Below are 14,588 nucleotides of genomic sequence, written 5' to 3'. Positions count from 1 at the left end.
TCAAGTCTCTTAGAATGAGGATGGGATTTCAGGTTTCCTTTGCACCATCTCAATTGTTTTGTACTTGATCAGTTTAATTTGTATTTTCAGCGTTTTGTGTGGTGTGCATGTTTTAACGCCACTCAGTGCCCACAGCAATGTGCAAATGCTCCTAATCTTTAAGCTCAACAGTTATTGGGGAATACTTGATTTTAGAAATGCAATTCTGCCAAAAAGAAAAGAAGGAAAGCAACCTAGCTGTCCAAAAATGCAAAACACTGTAATTAAAACCTGACAGAACATCCTTTTTGCCTCCTCCTGCTGAATTTGAATAAATAGGTAATTTCCCTAAAGTTCTCAGGGCCAGCCTGAGTTTTGCTCCATTGGAAGCAGATGGTTAAAAGACAAAAGGAAGAAAAAGACAGATGGTAGAGGAAGTAATGAATTAATAAAAAATCTAGATTATTCTTTGGAGAAATGTTCATATATGTCTCTTTAAGACAGGAAACTGAGCCCAGCACAACACATACGACAGAGGAAGGTAAATGATTCTATGCACGAAGCCGCTTTAATGAGTCCGACGCCACAAACACTCAATTCTGTGTTGATGGTTAATGACAGAGACAGAGAGAAGAGATTATGGGGTGCCAGATAGTTAATCTCACCCGAACTCAGGTGGACAAATCACATCCTTCTATGACAGAAAAACAAGTGACTCATCTGGAGGTCTGTGTGGCATTTCAACTTTTTTTTTTTTTTTTTTTTTTAAATGTCACTAAGCAGAGGAAGCGTTGTGATTTATAAATGGACAGCTTCAGTTCAGTGTAATGTTAATATCATCTGACTGCTTTGCTTTGTGTCCTGTTGCCCATCTCCGTTACTCTCCTCACACTTTTGTTTTGGGTGGACTACATACAATTTAAGCCCATTTCTGGAAATGGGGTGGTTATTCATTAAAACTTGTAAAATTTATTGGAATGTGGCATTTTATATTTTGAATACTATAACTTTGTGTATTAAAAATATGTAGATTTATTCAGCATGTCCACTGAAAAAAGGCAATAACAATACTATGTAGTGCAGAGAAGAGGATTAGTCTGACTGAAAGCTTTGCTCCAGCAAAATATTTATTGATAGTGTTTGATGGTGGTTGTTGAGATGAGCTGTTGCTTTTCATTCCCCAACAGCCACAATACAACATTTGGACTTTTATGGAATCAAATGCTCACTGTTCATTGACATCAAAGTTCATTTTCTGTGTGTGCAACCAGGATATGAAAAAGTAATAAAAATGTGGATGTGAAAAAGGTTGAGAGGGTTTTCTTTCTGGTTTTACAAAACACGGAAACCCTGCTGCTGCAAATTTCTTGACTTCAGCCAGGAGCTAAAACCTCAGCATCTGTTTTGTGTCTCTGGCAGAGTTAGATTTTTTATTAGTTGAAATTTCATTTGTCACAGCGACTTTCCTCAACTATTAGAACTGAAATCTAACTGTTTTGCTTTGACAAGTGAAACCGTAATCCATTCCATGTGCAGTTTGATCATTAAAAGCTTATATTTTCGGGGCTCAGCGCCCACACCGACCACTATCTGCCTGCTCCAGTCCTCAGGATGGCTGCATTAACTGCCAAAAAAAAAAAAAAAAGCTTTCAGTATGAGTTGTATACACGTGTAGCCAGGTATCATTTGTTAAGTTCAGTGTCTTTGTCATAGCTGTATTTGATCGTCTCCTACTGGAATGACTTTTTCACAATGACTCTCTGACTTAGTGATCAGCATTAGTGAATGTTTATCTGCATCATCTTACAGTATTATTTAACACAGAACATTTGAAAGCAAAAGAGGTTAAAGACATTAAGAGTTTCAAAAGACAGAATTACAGTTTGCAAATCATCACAATTATAGTAATAAGTGTTCACATCAAAGTGTGCATGTCTCAGAAACACTCAGCAGAGGTCTTGCGCATGCACAAGTGTGTATCGTGTGTCTCAGCTGGTTTCCATTTAACTTTCATTTGTTGTTCCTCCAGGGAACAGATAATGTCACTGTCCGGTTCTGCTTCTGTCAGCAGAACAAGGAGAGGAGCATCTCCAGTCATTCACATTCACATCCCATAAAGCTCTGCTGTCTTCACCAGTGTGTACAGCCATGAAAGTTTTGGCAATTAACATGTTTGTAGACTTAAAAAAAAAAAAAAAAAAAGCCACTTACTTTCTGGGTTAAAGCCAACTAACCGTGCTTAGTTATGTTGTCCTGGTCAATGTATGAGTCATTTCTGTAACGCAACACATTCAAAAGTGCAGAGAGATTAAAGTCATCATACGATCCTCTTCAGATCAAAAATTGGCCTAAATTTTGGCCTAAATTTTGTCAATCAGCCATCTTGGATAAAGACGCATCTGACACAACTGTGCTTCTGAACAAACTGCAGTCCTTTTAAGTCAGACACAGGTCACCTGTAACACCCACTATGACTCTTGCAGGTCACTAATGCATGACAAATACCCGCTTCTCACCGTAGTCCGTCTCCTCCTCCGCCCTCTCCCTCCACTTGAAGGGCCAGGATGTCAGGCTCGTCCGGTTGTGGCAACTCAGTTTGGGGTCATGCAGCAGGTGCCACATGAGCCAGATCTGTGGGGCGCTGAGGCTGTGGACTACCATGAGCTCTTGGTAGAAACAGGGGTCGAACGTCTGAAGGTTGGGTGCAGCAGATGGACGGGGAATTCCAAAGGTCCGAAAACCTTGGTGGCGTAATGGTTTGACGCCAATCAGCTGGAGACACATTCCCAGAAAGACGTCATCGATGGGGAACAGCTCCACCTGAGGGCAGCAAAGACATCGCTGTAGACCAGACCAACAGTGGGCTTACTTTTAAAAATGCTAAACTTTTATCCTAATTTTGAAATACCTGTTGACATGCAGAGCTAAGTCTCCGGGCTGTGTGTCCCGACATCACAAACCCTCCTCCCCCGGCATAATTCGGGTACAGACCCCCTCCATACACAAACTCAGGCACATAGTACTTGGAACTGCGCCGGCGGATCGGTTTAGCATGGATGATGATGTCACCAACAAACAGATCCTCATCTGGCTTTTGACCTTGTAACATCTCTAATATGTTCTCCACGTTCACGTAAACGTCAGCATCACCCTTAAAGATGAACCTGTGTGAGGAAAAATCAAGAAGAAAAAAAACATCAGGTTTGAACTGCATGCTAAGAATCAGATAAACTCTTGGTTGGAAACACTGACTTCACATGAGGACAGGTGGTGTTAACCCATTTTAGAAAATGAGTTTCCTTCAGCGTCAGGTTGAAGAAAGTGTCTTCAAAGTCCCAGAGCAGGATATCCTGAAAGGTTTGACTCTCATAGGCCAGGAGCCGATCCCACAGAGGAAGAGCAGTCCGATTCCTGGGAACCCCCAGAAGGAAAACCGTACGAATGGAAACACCATTTTGGAAATGTCCCTCCTTACCCCATGTCCGACGCACCACCTAAAAAAGGTGGGAGGGACAGCATACTGTAAGAAACTAAGTGAGCAAATGCTGCTATTCACCATCAATCTATCCCAATTATTCTCTATAAACTAGTCCTCTGAAATAATAAAGGTTCTAAAGTGGCCAAAAATATATACATACAATAAGAACAGACAAATCAGCATATTAGCCAGAAATGAATTATTTACACATTGAGCTGACATGTAGCAACAGCAGTGTTCCTCTTGAGTTGTGTTTGTGTTACTACTACATCCTACTACATGTATTCCTGAGGGAAATATCTGGGTGTTAAACAGCTAAATGCACCAACGTGTTGACAAGCTGCTTTTTCACTTTGTCTGGCTACAAGTAATGAACACTGGCTTTCTCTGAACTTCTTCATGCAAAGCAGCAACCGGGAACAACACAGAGAGAGAGTTGGGAGACTGACCCAAAATGGTGGCTGCGGGCTAAACAACAAAAAGTACAAAGTTCAAGATGCTAAATAGCTGCAGCGCTGCGTGAGGTCATTTCATTCATCGCTAATATCAAAATATTGACAGCAGCTTTAAACTTCATAATAAGTTATTATTAAATACAGCCTAAATACAATCATACGTAGGTGACTATAATGGCACACATATGAAGTGGCATCATTTACCTGACGTTTATCAAAATCTGCTGCAACGGATTTCACTGCAATAAGCATGTAGGGTGCTGCAACAGATCCTTCATCCCTTCTTCCTCCCTCATCTTCCTCTGCTCCTCTGATGTGACATTTCTCCGGCTGATCTATGAGCAGATTAAAGTTCCTGTTGTCCTTTTCTCTCATGTAACCCTCAAAGTCAAATGGTGGCATGGTGGGCAGGGCATTGGCAGCCGTCTTGGTTGGCACAACATTCTTTCGTCGCGACTTGGATTTCCCCTTCGATTTAACCTGAGGTTTGGACTTGGCTTTAGCAGCTTTGGATTTGGTCTGAGGCTTACAGGCAGGCTGCTGTGGCCCTGAAGGGCTGGACGGCAACTGGATGGGAGAATTTATGCAAGACATTACCAACAAATCCTAATGGGCAGCTAAGAGGTTCATCAACTTGTCTTCCAAGAATGCCTTTTAGAGTTTCTAAGTGATAAAAATGAAGTAGTGTGGGAATAATGTTGGTTTAAAATTTAATGCATCCATTATATTCATCGAAATGCAGATACATCACTGTACACTGTAGACATCATCACATTTGAACACACACTGAATTAGAGAAGGTCAAACCTCTGGAGTCTCCTGGTCCACTTTGGCCCCGCTGGTTGCCAGCAGTGTTCGACTGGAGCTGGTTGATCCGTGGATCTCCAGCTTCCACACAGGTCTGTCCCACCCAGAGGAGATCACGGCCTGGAAACACAGGGGAGTTCAGATGGGTTATAGTAAGTGTCAGAGGTTTCTGTCATAAAGAAAAAAAAAAATCTTACCTGGCGAACGTAGAGCAACAGACAAAACAGGACCAGCAGCAGCATTGTGCACATCACATCTCCCTTCATGTGGATCCTCCTCATCGTCAGCATCTTCCTCAGCATCTTCTACAGACACTGATCTCAGTAAAGCAGTGCACAGACATGCATCAGAGAGACGCTGCAGCAGCTCATACTGCTCTTCAGGTAGCAGCCTGGTCAAAGAGACAACTCAAACTGTGCATACGACTCATATGATGGGGTGGCTGTCCATCGTCTCTGTCTTCACCTTCCCCTTCTCCTCAGGCACCTGCACAGTAACAAAGGCAACAGTCGGAAATCCAACCAGGATGGAGGTTCAGGGTTTTTAACTCTATCGCTTTTAAGCAGAAACTCTCCTGGATGTCTAATCTCTGGTAGTCAAAGTCTTCAGCTTATCAAATGCAACAAAAACTTCATGTGTGAAATAAATCAGTCTAGCAGACTTTCCTAAAAAAAAAAAAATCTCCTGTCTGCAGCGAACACATAATAACAATAATCATTTATTTTCTATATATATTGATAAATGTAGGGTGGCAGGACTCAGGAGGGGGAGTGTCTGTGTCTTATGTAAATCAGGATGAGAACAAACTAATTCAAAGAACACTGTGTACCAACAACACACGTTTTTAAGAGTGAACATCAGCACACAGAGCAGATAAAACCGAAAATTTGCTGTATATTGTATGTGAGGTCTGTCCCGATGTGGTCAGTCTGCAGGAAGACAGATGTGCCGCACATTTACCCGCAAAATAAGAGATCTGTCCAGTTTTATGATCCCAAAGTGCTGAAACAAGGTTTGTCCTGTCGGAGTCGTTAAAAACTTACCAGACAGAGACGGAGGAGGTCAAACGGAAAACATTTGTGCCGTGAAGAGAGCAGGACAGCCCGGTCACAATGCTGCATTCATGGGTGTGTTTGTGTCCGTGAAGGAGGACAGACAATAAAAAAAATCTAACTCCAGAAATCTTTTACGAGACTGTGCGCTCACGGTGCATTAACGTGCTGTAGGAAATACCGCCATCAGAAGGCGTCTGGTGGATTAGTTCAACCATGACAGCAAACCAAGACCTGGATTCAATTTAGGATAGAAAGGATTTTAAAAAAAACACGTTGAATTGTTGCACTACCCTAAAATATCAAAACTCCAACTCTTGTTTTAGTTTATGTATGAGACGGAGTCCACTGAATGTACCTGAATGCAGCATCTTCGGATTTTTTCCCCCCTCAATCACGATCACGTGATTTAAACTTGAGCTGAGTAAGCCAGATGCCAGCACAGCAACTGAGGAGGATGGAAAGGAAGAAAAGAGAGATGCTTTTTCTTTTTTAGTGCGCAGTAAACTTCAACATGAGTCATGTTTGTTCCTACAAGGCAGTCAGAGATCAGGTCCGGATCAGGGTCCAGTTCAGGGTCCTTAAGGTGGCACAGATCCTGGATCCTGTTCAATCACACCTGAGAAAAGAGAAGAGGGATGAAAGATAAAAGACATGAAATGAAGATGTGGAGGGAGGAGGTCTGGACAGAAACTCCTCTCAGCCTTTTTTACTTAATCAACTGTGGCACAAGCTGACTATATCATAAAATCTGGCAGTTCAGCTCATTATTCAGCTACACACACACACACACACACACACACACACACACACACACACACACACACACACACACACACACACACACACACACACACACACACACACACACACACACACACACACACACACACACACACACACGAGCCAGAATCAAAATCCCAATTCAAGAGCTGAGTCACTAAAAATACAATAAATAATGAAGAGTTCTTGAGTAACCCTCAGCTGCAGCTCAGCAGCTGTCAGGAAAAAGCAGCTTTTAGTAATGTCAACAAGAAAATTTTAAACGTCTTTCATTGTCTTAAAGACCAACACAACTTGATGCTTTGTGGACATGGATATAATTTCAGTTAAGTTCCTGATGGTCAGCATGTGTTGTGCAGTTTGAAAGAACACGATATCCAAAATGAGAAAAAGAGAGTGAGCTGTTGGTCTGCTCTTTGATGCCCACAGATTTTACAAGCAATGATTCTAGTCTCCAGAGTTTGTCACACTGCAATAAAATAAACTATTACACAAATTTTTAAAACATAAATTAATTTAATTAATAGTTTCAGCCACAAAACACAAAATAACATTTATCACCTGTATACAATCTACAAAAGGTAAACAAGTTAAACACACAGCATTGGTCCTCTGTGACATTCATCGATTTAAATTTGTTTTCTTTGGCTACACACACACACACACACACACACACCGTGAAATAGAAAACAGCTGAGAACAGGGACCTGAGTCTGTGGGAGCTGTTTCACAGAGCTGTCAGGGCCATCGATGGTTTTAATGAGAAGACGAAGTAGCTCTGTGTGGCTCCAGCTGTGCTCGCTCTAAACACCATTGTGTAAACTGAATTAAACAATCTGGCCGCTGGCACAAACACGGGAAACTGAACTTTTCAGAAATGTAAACATTTCTTAGGCAAATGTGCAACATCACCTGGACCACCTGCAGCACATTCAATGAGCATCGTGCTTAATTTCTTCCACTTAATGACTGTACATTTGAGTGTATAGCTGATGAACAGCAACACAATGAACCTTTTAGATGAGTGAATTACACCTAATTTCTCAGAAGCATCGTTGTACTCAGACCATCTGTTCCACTGTTTTTAAGACACAGGTTGTTCGGAGTCTTTCCTGTTTTGGTCCAGCTGAAGTCTCTAAACAGTCGTGCCACTACTACGATAAATTTGACTCTTGTCTAGCTTAAGTGCACAAAATAAGCTCCTCCAAAAAGCCACAGAGCAGCACTGTGCTGGATGACAGTTGAACCAGTGCATTAAATCCATGGTCAGCATTTTTTACCACTGAGCTAACAGATTTTCAACTTTCAAGTGCCAAAATTGTTTGCAGGCCGTTGCTTAAAACTAAGTCATGGAAAAAGACGAATTAAGGCTACAACAGTGTGACCATTCCACAGTCCTAAAGTCTTTTGAATCCACACATGTTTCTTATTCCAGACTCAACCTTGCTAGTGTCATGAAACTGATACCCTACTCATCAGTTGTGCTAATGAGCATTCCTATCTGTTTCAATCTGTTGGTCCATTCCTGTGCGCCTCTTTCCTTCCACCCTCAGGAGGACGCAGTGCCAGCTCTCATGATTCTGAAGAGTGAGTTGACATTATTGCTTTTGATGGCATCTCGGCAGGCAGAGATCACTTGGACCTTGGGCTTGCCCACTGAGGAGAGGGATGAGCAGAGACAGAAAAAGATTGATTGCGGTTAGGGGTTAGGGTTAGATATGTGAGATGTAACAGAACATACAGCCTGGTCCAAAACATTTTAAGCTTCAAAGCTCTGCTCAGAACAAGTGCCAATGTTCAAGCAATTAGATGTCTCAAAGCTTAACTCATGTTTTTCAGCGGCTGTTGGCAGTTAATGTTTTAAAGCAAAAATTTTTTTAAACAGAATTTTTGTGTGTCTGAGCTCTGGAGAGGGTGGGGGTAAAATGGCATGGTCACAGGTTAGGGTGTACTTCCAGGCATACACAAATATAATACTGGTTCATTTAACTGACTTGAACTAGATGTTTGACACAAACATAACCTATCATCTTTCTGGGAAAAAGTAGACATATACACACGCATTCCCACACACCCACCTCGGAGTCTACCAGCCCGCTGTATGGCCTGGTTGACAGACTTGAGGCAGGCCAGCAGGGCGTTGTGGTTGTTGGAGCGAATCTTATACTCATTGATGAGATCCCTGTTTAGATCATACAGTTCTCTGTAACGCTTCTTCATAGTTGTCCTACAGGATGCAGAGAAAAAGAGGACGTGGGGAAAAATATTTTTTCCTCTTTGCTGCTGGTGCACACACACACTAAAAAAATCATTCCAGTTTTTTAATTCCATAGTGAAATAAAGTGTTTATTGTCTTAATAGTTCTGATAAAAACAAGTTCACTCCACGAGTGCAAATGTGTGTTTATCAACACACCTGCTGAAAAGGTCTAAGACAAAGTTTAAAGTATTGGACAGAAATTGGCTTTGTTTAACACATACACAGAGATTATACGTGAGAAGGGCTGACTATGCCGTCACTGAATCAAGTCATGCTGCACGGATGTTGTGGAAACTCACATGTCACCCATAAGGCGTGCATCCTCTGCTTGAACCAGCATGTTCCTGATATAGTTTGAGTGGTCGGCCATAGCTGCAGTTAACTTCTGATGGACAGAGTGGAACTCATCCACCTAGCATACAGATATTTAAAACCAAACATTAATACACCACCAAAGCATGTTTCTGGTCTACTTTAATCAAATGTTGTTCTAACATCAGTGCTTCCTTTGGTAAACTGTTGTTAAGCACTTGGATAGTAAAAGTGCAAAAACATGACATGATATCCAACTCATTCACATACAATGCAAAGCAGATACACAATGAACTTCTTTATTAAAAATAAAGAATTCATCTTTTCTTTGCAAACTTGACTTCAGGTATAGTTGGAACATTCACTCTATAGGTAAAGATGGACAGAACTGTCTTAGTTGAGTAAGCAGTATAAAATGTTTGAGAGCATAGATCTTAATCCAAATAAAACCAAACCTCAGTGAGTGTATTGCGTAACTCCTCAAAGTATCCTGGGAAGTCTGCTTCTGCTGACAGGTCCTCGATTGCCAAGAAGGAAGCCAGTGATTGAACCAGATCTCCAGCTAAGTCAATGTCATCAGTTCTCAGAGTGATCTGATTGAATAAAGTAGGAATCAACTCGGTAACTCAGAAATTTTAGTTGTGACTGTTCCTTCTGTTATGTCCAAAAACCATAAAACATTCATGTTGTGTTTAGAAAATGAGTGTGTAACAAAAACCACCAACAACTTTCAATTAAAGTTGAAGTAATAATTATTGTGTTTGTGTTTACCTGTCCATTGCTGGCCATGCTGATGGACAATAGCCCCCCTCCCCTTAGTGAGTTAAAGGTGACATCAGGACTGTCCACTCCTTCTGGTAGCAGGAAGTTCTGATTCAGCCACATCACCACCTACATTCACAAATATTTACATGTGGGCCAACAGTTACACAAATCAAGTGAGTTTTGTTAAATTTGACCTTAAATTAAAAGCGTAGGAAAATAATATTGACAAGGTTATTGCCTTCAAAATAGCATAGAACTCAGTAGAATCACTCTTTTTGTTCTCTGTGTCCCACAGAGACACTGTGACAGCCTACCCGCTGGGGTCGGTCACTGATGCTGAAGGTGACCGTTCCAGTGGGTGGAGCAGCTGAGGAGTCAAAATTGATGTCATACATGGAGAAACGAGGCAGCTGACGGGTGATTTCAAACACGTGGAACTGTGTGCTGGAGAAAACAGACAGAGGAAGTTGGCGTGGAAACAGAATTTTTATAATAGTGACACACACAAAAGAGTCAGGCCTCTCATGAATTTGTAGCTCTGGCACTGCAAAAGTACATCCCAATCACAATCGGCTTTTTGAATCCATTTGTTGCTTGTAAGGTACCATTGTATAGCAGGAATTAACAAAAATTCCATTATTGCTACAGCACAGCAGCACTGGAATGTCCTACCTAGTTTTCCCTCCAACAAAGGCTTTAATGTGTAGATCCACTGGTATGTCTTTTGGTGGGACGATGGGGACTCGGACACAGCCTGACAGGTTCTGGGAACTGGGATGGACAACGTGGCTCTCACCCTCAAATATTCCTTCTGCAAAGATGAGCACTGCGCGGATAATTGTTTCTGCACAAGACAAGGCAGGTTAAGGATTATTAGCATTCATTCAGTCTCCAGGAGGCTAAAGATTCTCAACTTAATTGCTACGAAACTCTACCATTAGGTGTTGAAATGCTGAGCTCTACGTGAGCCTTCTGGGCCTCTGTAGCAGGTCTCACTGACAGTGCTGTCTGGAGCTGGGTGTTGGCTGGTATTACACCCATCCCACTGTTTATCTCTGACACACCCTGAAATATGTGTTTGTGTGCATGTTAATATACACAATAATATACAGTCTAAAAGCAATTATGAATCCTGTAAATATCTTTATGAAGTCTGCTGTCTCAGTTGCACGCAGGGATGTGGTAAAAAATGAGAACAGAAGTTATCACACATTCAGAAAATAGGTGGAGGTGGAAAATGGAGAGTGTAATATACACTAATATTGGTACCTTGGCATTCTCTTCATAGTTCCGTAGCTCAAGCAATAGATTCTGTCTGCGCTGGCTGAGCTCTCTAATGAGGTCCTGTTCAGCACTGGAATCCATTAGGTTTCCTCTTAGGTCCTTACTAGCTGGTAGGTAACCACGGACTACAGGATACACACACACAGACACACACACACACACACACACCAATAATAACATCCTATTCCAAGCTCTATGAACCATCTTTCAAATGTGTGTATTCTCTTTCTGAATTAATCCAGTTTCAACATGTACTCTCATACAACATACCCTCTCCCTCTGTAGAGGTGCAGATCAGTTGTTTTTGTCCATCTAACCTGTAGTCTCCCTCTACCACTCCTGCCACAGAGGAGGAGAGGTTGTCTTTGAAAATGACCTCACCCGTTCGGTCACTACGAGCGTCAATCTGGAAGAAAATAGGAGTGTGATGACAAAATGAACTCTTAAAGAAAGATTGCAGAAAAATTGCATTTTATCCCAAAAAATAACGAGAGGTTGTAGACAAAAGGCCTGCTAAGTTGGGTGCTGACCTTTCCATTGGACCATCCAGTGATAAGCTCAACAACCCCATCAGCATTCAGGTCGAATGCATGGATGCTCATTGCATGATTCTTAGACTGATCGGAGGAGAAAAAACCAGATATGATTCACAAAAAATTAAGACACTATTCAAATTAATCTAACCTAGAGTTGGGACTGTCACTACTGTATAAAACATTGTGGTACTTTGATCCTCCAGTAGCGGGCTGTGCGGTCATATACTCCAACAGTGCCATTAGCCAGGGCGTAGCCAAACCTGCTGCCATGCATATGGCACAAAGATGTGACTATCTGTGCAAAGAAAAACAGAGAGAGCGCTGTTGTTCTACTGCAGTACAATACAAAACAGATCTATATCACCAATTTTATTTTATCTTGCTGCAAAAACACAAATTAACATTCGTAAACAACCTACTCAGTAAATTTCTTTCATCTCAAAATCAACAAGTTTGGGTTTAAATATGTGTTGCAATGTTTTGCTTTCATTTACCTCATTTTCAGTCATCTCAGACACAAGCTCATCTTCTTTGAACACCCTGATGTCAAAGTCCTCAGATCCTACCAGGAGCTATAAACACAATGCACAACAATTTAGCATATTAATGATCTTAATGAATCTATCATTCAACCCATATGTACAGTTTTGACAGAACACCTGCCAATAAGTCAGGACTTACCTCATTTTTCCCATCCCCAGTGAAGTCACAGAGCACTAGAGATCTGACATTATCTCCAGTAACCTAATAATAAGATCGTTCACAATTACATATGACAGATTTATAGAAATCCATGTGTTACTTTTTTATATTAATAATGAATGATGATCTACCAAAATTATATCTGATCTTAAACTGACTAGTGGTCCCTGAGTGAACGTGCAGACGAAAATAACTGCAGTCTCTTTGTTCTTACTGTCCAAAAGTGGTCGTTGCCCTCATAGTCAAAACCTTGCAAGGCACAGTTCCCTCCGATGATGGCAAGGGGAGATGCAATGTCACCAAGTTTCCCCAACACAATGGCATTGGCCCCATCTGTCACCTACACCCACACACAGCAAGATAAGAATAGCCACATTCTGTGGGTAAAGCCATTTTCTATTTTCCTGGTTCTAATTATACAGCGTTAGTTCAGAACAAGCCCAACCCCTAATCTTCCCATTTCCACTCACCTCTCTATAGAACACATCAGCATTGTCATGGACATCATAGGCCAGCAGGTTAGTTTGGGAACCCACTAACAATGTGTCACCGGTGGTGTTTGGTCCGAGCTTTCCTGCCGTTAGACAAGTGACTGCCTGGTTTATGTTGAGCAGTGAAATGTCAGAGTCCTGGGCGCTCTGACTCAGCCTGTGGGCAACAGGTCTCTGACCACGAGCATGAGGGTTGTGAATAAAAACCTTAAATAAGAAAAATTGTGGTTAAATTAGAAAATTATCATACACTCAATCAGCAACAATTGCTTTGGCCATCGTCAGTTTCTCAAAGCTATGGTGAAACTGTAAGTGTTTTCCTCACCTTTCCAGCCTGTGTGGCTGCAGTAAGGCAGGGGTGGACTCCATCGAACTTCCCGATAGTCACCATGCGAGGGTTAATCTTGTGGTTCAGCTTCAGGGTGAATATCGGGACCAACATGTCGCCTATTGGATATTCCTAACCGGACAAGAGGCAAGAAGGCGTCATCATAAGTACTGTGACAGATCGTGAGGCGTAATTCATTTTAATGTCAGGTCCGATCGGACAGTAATTTTAAAGTATAATCAAGTACAAGAGCAAAGAAGACCGCCGTGCATATGAGTGACAACGCGTGTTTTTGCACACTAATGTCATTACAGGCTTTACCCCGGACATCCAGCGGGGAGTTCCGTTGCCTAGCAACAAAGCGTGGCACGCTAAAGCCTTTTTTCCAGCTAATCTGCCGAGCTGCTAACAGTGCAACAGAAACGACTTAAAAAATAAACAAACAAACAAATCACTACCCGATATCAACGCCAACTACGATGTCACTCATTTGAAGGACGTAAAGTTGTCTATATTTATTTGCTTCGTTGGTCTGAAAGCCTGGCGTCACAAAATAGCGTTGTCGTCGCTCCGTTCCGTGTCGCCGGGAACAACTCCGGAGTAGCGACGAGACAAAAGAAGAGAACGTCAACGCTTAGTCAGTAAATTACACTAGTTTGTGAAAACGACCTCACCTGGCGCCTTCTTCGGTAGCAAAAGGTTAGAGTTTGGTCAAATTAGCCGGCCAGCTAACGTGCTAGCTGGGTAACGGGCTGACGCTAACAGGAAGTCGAATCTACCTTCATCTTCCTGTCTGCGGATTTCAAAATAAAAGAATCTGCCTCACTCTGCGCGGGAGATGAACTGCACGGCCCTAAACATCCAAACAAACACTGATCAAATAGCTTTCTATTGGGATTTATTATTCATGAAATATACAACTACATTTAGTCTTATGGTGTATTTCTATGGATGGATATTTAAAGCTAATAAGATGACTGAAATTTGGCAGACATCCTCCCTGTGCAGCAGATTCTCAGAAACAGTCACGTTGGCCCCATCATGTGGAGAGAAAATGAAGCAAATGAACAAATGCCGCAAAATGTGTTGCCTAAAATGTAAGAGAAATAAGATCTCGTGTTTATGGATTCAGTGGATGATGATAAGGAGAATAATTCAGGCCCTTTTCACGTGCATTTTCCACCACTTAGATTTTTTTCTTGCAAGACAAAATTTTGACTCCTAATGCTACACTTTGTTCCAACCTTCAAGCTTCAGTCACTCCAAATACACCATAGGTGTTTATACTTCAGTAGTATTGAGCACCATGTCATTTCATTAGCTTTACTCCTTGAAAACAAACATACATTTATTTATC

At 41.7% G+C, this 14,588-nt stretch overlaps 2 protein-coding genes across 3 annotated transcripts; both read right to left on the bottom strand.

The window, feature by feature from the left end:
* Positions 1 to 724: 724 nt before the first annotated feature.
* Positions 725 to 5,898, bottom strand: b3gnt9 (UDP-GlcNAc:betaGal beta-1,3-N-acetylglucosaminyltransferase 9). Of its 2 annotated transcripts, none has more exons than XM_029522179.1 (9): positions 5,763 to 5,898; positions 4,917 to 5,205; positions 4,720 to 4,839; positions 4,117 to 4,479; positions 3,232 to 3,473; positions 2,888 to 3,143; positions 2,496 to 2,799; positions 2,191 to 2,254; positions 725 to 1,603 (listed from the first exon to the last, which is right to left on the bottom strand). In XM_029522179.1, exons 2-8 carry the CDS (start codon positions 5,019 to 5,021, stop codon positions 2,223 to 2,225), a joined length of 1,422 nt encoding a protein of 473 aa, XP_029378039.1. In that variant the 5' UTR covers positions 5,022 to 5,205; positions 5,763 to 5,898; the 3' UTR covers positions 725 to 1,603; positions 2,191 to 2,222. The 2 variants fall into 2 exon arrangements, with proteins under 2 accessions (XP_029378039.1, XP_029378040.1); XM_029522180.1 differs by lacking the exon at positions 5,763 to 5,898 and adding an exon at positions 5,560 to 5,601.
* A 1,168-nt stretch (positions 5,899 to 7,066) lies between these two features.
* On the bottom strand, positions 7,067 to 14,010 carry bbs2 (Bardet-Biedl syndrome 2). The gene is made up of 18 exons (XM_029522178.1): positions 13,906 to 14,010; positions 13,229 to 13,363; positions 12,883 to 13,110; positions 12,627 to 12,752; positions 12,392 to 12,454; positions 12,205 to 12,282; positions 11,901 to 12,005; positions 11,705 to 11,791; positions 11,445 to 11,580; positions 11,160 to 11,299; positions 10,826 to 10,955; positions 10,563 to 10,734; positions 10,205 to 10,334; positions 9,897 to 10,016; positions 9,581 to 9,718; positions 9,113 to 9,225; positions 8,633 to 8,781; positions 7,067 to 8,210 (listed from the first exon to the last, which is right to left on the bottom strand). Exons 2-18 carry the CDS (start codon positions 13,343 to 13,345, stop codon positions 8,104 to 8,106), a joined length of 2,139 nt encoding a protein of 712 aa, XP_029378038.1. The 5' UTR covers positions 13,346 to 13,363; positions 13,906 to 14,010; the 3' UTR covers positions 7,067 to 8,103.
* Between the last annotated feature and the right edge of the window lie 578 nt (positions 14,011 to 14,588).

This window comes from Echeneis naucrates, chromosome 16, assembly GCF_900963305.1.
Source record: "Echeneis naucrates chromosome 16, fEcheNa1.1, whole genome shotgun sequence".
Lineage (NCBI taxonomy): Eukaryota > Metazoa > Chordata > Actinopteri > Carangiformes > Echeneidae > Echeneis > Echeneis naucrates.
The sequence above is the reverse complement of the archived record's forward strand: the minus strand, read 5'-3'. Positions and strand labels throughout refer to the sequence as shown.

Coding starts and splice junctions, on each gene's coding strand:
- bbs2 (XM_029522178.1), bottom strand. CDS start 13,345: ATGTTGGTCCCGATATTCACCCTGAAGCTGAACCACAAGATTAACCCT. Junction 13,111..13,228: donor CAGCCACACAGGCTGGAAAG/GTGAGGAAAACA, acceptor TTCTTATTTAAG/GTTTTTATTCACAACCCTCA. Junction 12,283..12,391: donor CTGGGGATGGGAAAAATGAG/GTAAGTCCTGAC, acceptor TTGTGTTTATAG/CTCCTGGTAGGATCTGAGGA.
- b3gnt9 (XM_029522179.1), bottom strand. CDS start 5,021: ATGCTGAGGAAGATGCTGACGATGAGGAGGATCCACATGAAGGGAGAT. Junction 4,840..4,916: donor TGTTGCTCTACGTTCGCCAG/GTAAGATTTTTT, acceptor CTGTGTTTCCAG/GCCGTGATCTCCTCTGGGTG. Junction 3,144..3,231: donor ACCACCTGTCCTCATGTGAA/GTCAGTGTTTCC, acceptor TTCCTCACACAG/GTTCATCTTTAAGGGTGATG.